The 9,577-nt window shown below is 43.4% G+C and overlaps 1 protein-coding gene across 7 annotated transcripts in view; it reads right to left on the bottom strand.

The window, feature by feature from the left end:
- Nucleotides 1-1,117: 1,117 nt before the first annotated feature.
- RAB11FIP4 (RAB11 family interacting protein 4) overlaps nucleotides 1,118-9,577 on the bottom strand; it is a 121,311-nt gene continuing 112,851 nt past the window's right edge. For all 7 annotated transcript variants that reach the window (XM_077188383.1, XM_077188384.1, XM_077188385.1 and 4 more), the window contains one exon: nucleotides 1,118-8,904. In XM_077188383.1, the coding sequence (XP_077044498.1) occupies nucleotides 8,788-8,904 (117 nt within the window). In that variant the 3' untranslated portion in view covers nucleotides 1,118-8,787. The remainder of the gene's footprint in view (nucleotides 8,905-9,577) is intronic.

Raw genomic sequence — 9,577 nt, 5'->3', positions numbered from 1 at the left:
GCATTTCTCTGGGCTGACAGTGTCTGCCCCTCTACCAGCAGCATTTTCCCAGAGCACTGGACCCCTCTGTTGGGCAATGTGCCCACAGACACCAGCTCAGGACTGGCTGCCCACAGGGACCTGCCCATGGCGCACTCCCCCCCTCCACACAGATCTTGCAAAAAGCAGCCTGGAACCTAAGCTGCTCCTCACTTGTCATTCTTTTGACTCCAGCATTAAAATAAAGCCCAGAGAAGAAGCCAGCAGATCTGATGGCTCAAACTGAAGATTAAAAGAAAAAATTACCTCAGAGTGTGGGTCGAGCAGGCCCTGGGTGTGTCCTCCACCATCGCACCTCACGCAGAGCCTGTTCCGCCTGCTCGGGACGTGGGGAGTGCTGGCCTGAGCCCACATCAGGCTGAGGGTCCCCTGGTCTGTACAGCTGGCACCTGTGACAGGTCCTGGCTGCCAGTCACAGCCAGAGGTGTCCCAGCACTGTCCTGGTCCCTCACGAAGGGACAAAGCCTGCGGTGCTGCTCCCAGGATGGCCCCCCCAGGAGCCTCGGCCTCTCCAGGGGCCGCCCATGGCAGAGTTTTCCCTCAGGACTCTCCCGGGGAAGCTGCTGCCTTTGGCTGAGGTGTGAAAGTCCCCTCAGCACGTGCCCTGGGGTGGGCACTGCTGGCCATGCCAGGCCAGGCTGCCCCAGCCCCGGCTCCCCCAGGACACAGCTCCAGGCTGTGCCCTCCCCACAAACAGCTCACTGCTCCTCAGGGAGCGAGTGCTCATTAGCTACGTGGGTCAGTAAACAATTGTATTTAAGTCACATAAAAAAGCTGCAAACAGCTCCCAGCTGGAGTTCCCATCAATTGAGAAGGGCAGCACTGTTGGTGGAAACATTAATGGGTTGGTCCTGTGAAGCTTGGGTTTCCACAACTGTGGATGTCAGGTAAGGCATGTACTGAGCAAACATCTTCCCTGGTGCCATCTGTGTAACTTATGCAAAGTGAGTGAAGCTGGTGTTTGGGCAGGTGAGAACAGAACTGGGCAATCTTTCTTTAAATGAAGCACAGAAATAGAGGTGGAGCAGGGAGGAAGGTAAGGAGAGACATTGAATCAGCCACCCACCACAGACAATGCTTTAGTCATGCAGGGAAAGCAAATAATTTATTTACACATCTGATTGTACATAACAGCTACCTGAAGGATCCACATCAGCAAGGACAGCTTTATTGTCCCCAAAAAGTATTTCAAGAAAATACAGAGAAAATAGTGTAATGGCACATTGCAACAGTACTGACATCACTTCACTGATGTTATAAATTACAGAATGAGATTAAAAATAGTCATATGCCACTTTTGCTGGCTGCTTTTTTTCAGTAACAATGGAGCAAGTGAACTTTGCTCATTTTCATACCAAGCAGCCTTTGAAATAAAAAAAAAAAAAAAAAAAAAAAACACCTCCTTGCTTCTAAGGCAGCTTTTTTTCTGTGAAATGGGTGTCAAATTCAGTAAAAAAAAAAATTGCTCTGTGAGAATGGAACATATTCTTTTATAGATAAAAACTTTGTTTTTTGAAAGATTTAGGGGATATTGATGATTTTTTCCTCGAGACTTACCACAGTTTATTATCTCACTGTCTGGGGGCTGGTGAGTGGGGTATTGATAAACAACAAGGTTTGAGAGAGGGAACAATTTGAGGATCTCGTCAGATGAGCAGGGTCAACACTCCAGAAATGAAACCACCAGCTCAAGAAGAGGTTGGAGGGAGGGAAGGACACTTCTAGGACCAGGGCCCTCGCTGCCAGTTACAGATGTCCAGGTTCACAATGCATCTACACAGCTTCCCAAATGCTGTGGGAGAATGCTGTGCTACAAACCCCAAGGGAAGGAGTTTGTTCAGCATCTGCCAAAATGTCAAGAGCAAGACACCCAGTCTCTCACATCTGCAAGAGGAATGCAGACCCAGGGTCTGTCCTTAGGAAATGCTGCCACAGAAGCCAGGCAGGGAAGACAAGGAGTAACTAAAACATTTTAGGCACTCTAAGATGGAGAGTCTATCAATTGGTAATGCTATTTCTTTTTCTATTTCAATGGTCAAAGTAAATCACTTGCCTGATCCCACAAAAATAATCCCAGAATGGAAGTTAACCTGAAATGGGCAATGTGTTCAAATGAGGTTTTGGTCTGGTGCCCATTTCAAGTATAAAAGGAAGCAAATTTGCTTTAATGGAAATAAAAACTATAATCACCAAGTCAGGACTGTAACATTTAATTAAGTGTTTTATTATTTTGAATTAACTTAAGCCAACAAGTGGATAGAATTGGTCTCAAAACAATACTAAAACAATAAATCTGCAGAGTGTGTGTGACATTGCCTTACAAGAGACCAACCACCTGACACAACATTCCTAAAAGAAGACAAAGAACTGCTAATTATGTTAAATTTCATTTGCTACGTAATTTAGACCATGACCTAGTGCTTCTAAAAAAACCTGTACAAAATGAATATTTTTTACATCTCAGAGGCACATGAATACAAATCTGATCTATTTTATATATACACATGTACATTACAAGAAACCAGATGATTAAAGAAGTGTATATAAAAAGTGTCCAAAACCAGATGATAAAATGTGAAAATAAAATGTATCCTCACAACAGAGAAGTAAAAGGCACAAGTACTAAAATATGTAACCATGCAAAAAAAGTGACTAGTCTGTGCAACAGAGAAAAACAAATGGCTCTCACAACTGATTTTACAGTAATTCTGAAAATGTCTCGGCATTTAAATATATATCAGTGCAACATTTACTGCCCTGTAGTGTACTGAAGTGTTCACAGGATACTAAATTCTTGGTTCTCCTTCTGATGTCCTTTCTCCAAAGCCAGAATAATTTAGCTATGGATAAGGTGGTAAATAAATCAGGGCTGATGCTGGGGAGTGCGAGTTCATCACTGGGAGGAGGAGTGTCTGCAGCCCCCTGACCCCTGCACAGATGTGTCCCCCAGAACAGTCACCTGCCACCCCTCACTGGGGCACAGCGGCTCTGAGGGGTTTCCAGGGTGTCACTGTGCCCAGAGCAGTGACAGCCAAGCTGACGGCTCAGGTGTCACAGCCGCTCCACTCACAGCACCTCCATTCCAGGGCTAGGTGTCCAAATTACACTGCAGAAGCCCATGTTTGTTAATGTTTTCATTAGGTTTAAAGTCAAGTAAAACCAGATCTCTCTAACAGTATGTTTGACCAGGTACTGCTTTTGCAGTTGAACAAAAGCTGCAGACTGAAGCCAGCAGGCTGAAGCCCGGGGTGCAGAGAACAGCAGAGCCCTGGCAGGTGGCTCCACACTGTGGCAAACTGGGGTAGCGTGGCCCTGCCTGCAGATTCTGCCTGCAGATCCTCAGGGGCTGCTGCTGTCACCTCTGTGATGTGCTGGCCTCGCTGAGCTGCAGGCCTGAGCCTCCAGAGTGTGCAGTGGGACACCTGCACAGAACCGAGGCACATCCCAGGGATCCCTCACCTGGATCACCTTCAGCTTTACTCACCCCACCTGCCTGTATACCATGAGAACCAGCTACAGTTTTGTCATGTACACGGGACACAACCAGTTTTCACAACCACAAAAAAAGGCAAGGACAGGACTGGCCTGGTAGAAAGACAGGACTGAAATTCTTGCCTTGGTAGCTAAAGTCACACTAAAGCCAAGAATATTGAATTTGTCCCTCCCATCTGCTGAAAGTGCTGCCCCAAGGCACACAGACACCTGATGGGGACAAGACCAAGAATGGAAATGTCAACAGAACGCTGAGGAAGAGTCCCAGAAAGAAACAACTCTCTTGCACATCAGACCAATTCCCAGTGCATTATGCAGAATGACAGGATTCAGACCCAACACTGACTGCAATCTTCATCAAACTCTAAAGCAACATGCAGAGTTTCATTAACTAGAAACCCATGCATGATTTACCAACAAATTGCTCCTAGGACCAATATTTTGAATTCAAAAATACTGAAATGCAAAGGAACAAAATGTCAGAACTGTGGTACTATGTCCTTTAAAACCAACCAGTCATGACTTTTTGGCAATGTTTCTTGAGTAACAAATGACAAGAATATGAGCATTGCTGCTTACACCAGGAGCTGCTCAGTTAAAGTCTGAGTCAAGTTTTCACTTAAATCAGTATAAGCCAAGCCACTGATTTGGCAAGTGTTTGATCAGCTGCTACTTCCTTCCTTCCTTGGAAAAAAATCCTTCAGATCACACCATACAGCATTTGTTTTAAGAGAAAACCACTGCCATTAAAGAATGTAAAAAAAGCATTCTTTTATTTGTAAATTCTAGTTCTTAGGCTCATCACATGTCACAGGAACTGTGATGCACAGACCAGTGAGCAGTGCCTCGTGTAGCAGCCCACAATATGTGTTTATATATCAGCTTCCAAGCCCTCATTTACAAACCAGATTAGGGAGCCTAAATACTGCCCTAGATCCTCTCTGGAGAGCAATGCAGTTCTACCAAAGTAAATGGAGCATTGCTGCACTCAGACAGCAAAATATTTGTTGATACACATCTCTGAGAATTAATAATGCTGTGTTCAACTCCCTACAGAGCTGGCTGAGAAATATCTGAATTTTTCCCAAAGACCGTGAAAGGAAAGTTGGCAACAAAAGTTCATTGGATGCTGGGTTTCTTTGAAACTTCCTACATATTTGCATATTTAAAATTCTTTAAAAATAGATGGGATAGTTACAATTCATCAATGTTGCACTTCAAGAAAAATTCTTTAACAGCTTCAGTCTTAAATAGAAGCTATTCAAAATGCTGAAAAATTTTCTTTTGATGTCAAAGCAGTTTTGAATCAGCATCATTCTGAAATCAGAACTAGGCAGCAGCTGAAGACTGAAGTCTGGAGGGAAGCAGCCAACACCAGAAAAATCTTGAGAGACTGCATTTCAGGTACTCTTTAAGTGCAAGTTTTGAAAGAGGTAATTTTTCTGCAGTACCTTGCGTGGGATTAGCCTGACCAAGGGCAGCTTCTAGCCAAAAGCCAGTCTTATTTTCCACTGTCCAGAAATACCTGTAGTGGTTTGCAACAGGTTTGACCAGAATATCATTTAGCTTTTCAGAATCTAAGGTCAAGATACAATACCTGGGATTATGTTTGCACCCCCAAGGGTTAAAGAGAACCATGGGTTTGACACAGGAGTGTTTACTGCATCTGTGTATTGCCAGAGAGATGACAGCACATTTCTGTATCTGAAGTGAGTTACCCAGGGAAGGGAGGCCCTTGTTCCACCAACAGTAACACTGACAGAGGCAGGCTGTACTTTCCTGGCCAGCCTGGGAAGACAAAGGATGTCCACAGCAAAGAAGTAAGAAATTTATCAGAGAACAGACAGCAGAGGTAGTGTCTCCCCATTTGTAACATCTCCTGTCTGTTCTGCCAGTGTCTGTCTGACACTTATCAAAATATGCACTCTCTGCAACACTGGTATCAGATTACTCTTCTCTCTGCCCCAGTGAGCCACCAAGTGATCCTTTATTACCAAATTACCTGCCTGTCATAAAACACAATGACTTCTTTTCTGGGATAAAAGGGTTCTCCAGGGCTTGAGCTGCAAGATGAGTTGCTCTAATATCTGTACTTACTCAGTCTAAGAATGCAATTGCTAATTAGTATTTTCAGAGGTGGATACCTTAGAGGAAAATATATTTGCCAGTGAAATCCTCTCCCACCTCCAACTCACATTATTTGTCAAACATAGTAAGTATCTGGATATGATTTCCACAGTAACAGATGGCAGTACCACACTGAGGGCCCCACAGGAGCAGAAGGATACCTCCTTTACACAATAAAACACAGCTACAAACACCACCAACATGGTGGTAAGACATCTCTTCAAATGCAAACACTGGAGCAAGGAAGAGTTTCTAAATACTTACACAGCTGGGTACAGAACTGAACAAGAAGTCCTGCAAGATTTAAGAAATTTCCACTGCTGAGTACCCTTGGCTAGAGCATTCCTTTTGGGATATCAGCCAGATTTGGTGACTACATGTCACTACTAGTGACTGTTCACCTCCTACATATAATTATCTGCACAAAAACTTGGCTCTCACTATAATAATGTCTTCTGTTCAAGTCCATGGGCTTTGCTTTCAGTGCAACAGTCCTCAACACTTCCACCCTAATGGGACTGGGCTTTAGATTACTGAAATTTTGAAGCCAAGTCCAGCTTACTTAAAAATAATTAGGGGAAAACATTCAGTCACCAGCCTAAGCTGCAAGAGCTTCACTCTAACTGAAATGCTCTGCATGAGAGCAGGACAGCAGTGCAACACAGCTCCAGAATCAGGGCTGCTGGGTCACCCAGCCCTGCTGGTCACAGCAGGTTTGCAACAGCCCCCTGACACTGGGGAAGAGTTCTCTGTGGCCTACAAAGAGTGAAGTCTCTGGCAGAACCCACAAACAGCACCAGGCAGAGGGAAATGCCATCACCAAAGTGCAAGTGAGGAGTCCTGCAGGCAGGAAGCACCGAGCTGGCTGAACTGCTTCTCTCCCACCTTCTGGGCAGCACATCCAGAAGCAGCAGCAGGTGGGAAAGGTGGATGTGTGGGGTTTCCATGGGTTCCACCTACTTCTAAACAAACAGAAGCTGCTGCAGTGTTACATCTTACACCATTCCCAGGTGGCAAAGGAGTGGTCTTTAAATCCTTTCCTCCAGATTACCCCAGAGCCTCAGGAACCCAGCCCTGTGACATGGCAGACTGAACCAGACTGTCCCATTTCTCCCAGAGCACTGCAGACCTGTGTACACTGGGGTGTTGTGTCTCAGTCATTCCTCTGGTTCCTCTCTCTTTCCATTACTTTACACCTGCCTATGCAGATACATAGAAACAAACTGTTTTTATTTTCTTGCCTTCAAGAAAGCCTGATTTCAGCACGTCCCCTGCTTCCCATCACTCCAGTAACACATCACTGAAGGCAAGAGCACAGAGATTGCAGAAAAAAAAATTATATATATTTACATCCCGAACTGAATACAGTTTTATGTATTCAAATTCAGGAAAAATGCATCACATATACACACCAAGATACATCAAGAGAATACTAGGGGCAAGACACTGCCAACAGCAAGAAATACACAGAAAAGCACAGTCATTGCTACTGTAACATTCTCCTGGGGAGTGTATTTAATAGAGGAAACATCTCTATGCACTGGGGAAAGCCAAATACTCTGGCTAATTTTTCTGTGCCAGTTGGTGTGAATCAAATGTGTGAAACTTTTACTTTAAAAAAAAAAGTGCATGGAATAAAATTTGTTTTTAGCATTCAACTACCCAAACAATTTCATAAGCTCCTTATATAAGCTACATTATTAATTAAAAATGTCCTAGCCCTACAGTATAGATCCAGCTCTGGAGAACACAGGCACATGTTGAAGTCATCCCTATTTAAGGCAGCATTTAAGCATACACTCAACTTTAAAGCTTAATGTTCTGTCCCACTGACATCCATGAGCAGATGCAGCACACACCTAAAGTCAAGCACCTGCACAACTGCTCATCTAAACTGGGATGTGCTCCCTACTCAGAGCTTTAGATATGCACGTGTGTGCTCAGTCTGGCCTGGCAACTCCTGCAAGATGAAGCTCTTTTTCTTTTTCCTGTCCTATAGGTAGAAGCCACTCTGTCCCAGACTGTCCTCCACTGCTGTGCCAGGAAGCAGCTGTTCCTCTGCACAGCCTGCCCAGAAAATGCCATTCTCAAAGGAGTGCAGCTGTCTGGGGTGAGAAAGCAACTCAGCACATCATGTGGAGGGCTGGTCCTCCTCCTCCCCCTAAGGTGAGATATTTCATGCAAATATTTTCTTGTTCTGTTTCTTTTTTTTGGTAAGAACTGGAATGTGTTCCTTCAGTGAAATCTTTAAAAGCAGGGTGAGGGAAAGGGGCAGAATCCCAGAATTCATTTTAATGGCCCATAATGTACCCCTGAAAATAGGGGAACAGATTTGAAACATCTTTGCCTCAATGCTACAGGGACCCTGACATAAAAAAACACACATGCACACACACTAGAGAGCAGGCTCAGAGCATCTGAAAGCAAGTTCCAAAGTGATCTTACATGAAAAACACTTTGTGCTGACAGTGGCAAACAAATGGATGGTGATTTTTTTATAAATAGCAAAAATTCTGCAGTATCTTCCTTTCCTTCCCATTTACTTTGTGTATTTTCCCAAATTTTGTGGGTTTTTGTTGTGTTTTTGTGGGGTTTTTTGTTTGTTTGTTTTTTTTGTTTTGTTTTTTTTTTTTAATCTGATGTGTGGTTTAAGTACTAAAACTAAATCAAATAGGAAACTACAGTCAGCACCAGTCAGGAACTGAACCTGGGTATGTAAATTGGTTTGTGGTACCCAAATTCCTGGAAGAACAAAGAAAACAATTCTTGCTCCTAAAGTTAGGGCCACATCCATATGTTTCCATTGTCTATTTTTACCTTTACAACTAGAGGTAGAGTCATTTTGTCCAGTATCTAAAACAGCATGATCCAGTTATATTGTTATTACATTAATATACAGTATCCATCTCATCACAGGTATTGAAAGTGCATGGAGAAAGTCTAACCAAGCCAATTCAATGACAAATAACAGTGTACCAAACATCATATAAACACACCCACGCACCCACACTCACACCTAGTGTGTATTATATCATTTATAGATTCATTTACAGTATCAGAGTGCTGCTTAGATCCAGTGGCATGTGCAGAAATATCAGGCAGTTGCTGCTTTTCCTTCTCATATTCTCTTCAATTCTTTATTTCCAAGATAGATGGATTGTGGTCCAGGATTGCCAAAATTATCTTGTCCATATACTGTCGCAATCTGTAATTTATCTCTTCCTGTTCTTTGAGGGCTTCCATGAGCTAAAACACAACATTTCCAAGTTACTCCTGAAATATTCTCAGTACTTTATGTAACAGCCTGAAATTGAGACAGGTGAGAGACCAGTGCCTGCTCAGGATCACCAATTCCTTTTGTGACAGGTTTTCTAACTCCAGCTCCTCCCTGTATCTGTACTAGAAACAATTCTGTATGTTACAGATCTTTGCTACCAAAGAAAGTGGTGAACAGTCATCTCCAGGGATCTTCTGGCAGGTCATTTGAAACAAGTTCCCCATCTAACGTGCCAAACCATCCTGCATCCATACCACTGCTTCATCTCAGAGCAAGAGCTTCATGATACTCAATTTTTTTCATTACTACTGAAATCTAAAGGTGTTTGCATGAAAGACTGCTGAACCGAACAAATATTTCAGTGTTTTGCACCAGGAAAAATATGTGCTCCCTCTGGAACTCCTCTGGATTTCTTTGAGAGATGTGCATACTCTCTCTCAAAAAAATCCCCAAAACAACCACTACATACTCCACAAGAACAACCCACTTGCTACTCAATATTCTGTATTAAATCCATGTGTTTCACCAGATTTTTGGGCTGCAAAAGGCCCCTCAACCTCTCTAAAGATGAAGACTGGTTTGCTTTTCATCTCTGAATGTTTAATGCCAAACTGAAAAAGCTGCCAAGGCATGTCAGAGCTC

This window comes from Agelaius phoeniceus, chromosome 19, assembly GCF_051311805.1.
Source record: "Agelaius phoeniceus isolate bAgePho1 chromosome 19, bAgePho1.hap1, whole genome shotgun sequence".
Classification (NCBI taxonomy): Eukaryota; Metazoa; Chordata; class Aves; order Passeriformes; family Icteridae; genus Agelaius; species Agelaius phoeniceus.
The sequence above is the reverse complement of the archived record's forward strand: the minus strand, read 5'-3'. Positions and strand labels throughout refer to the sequence as shown.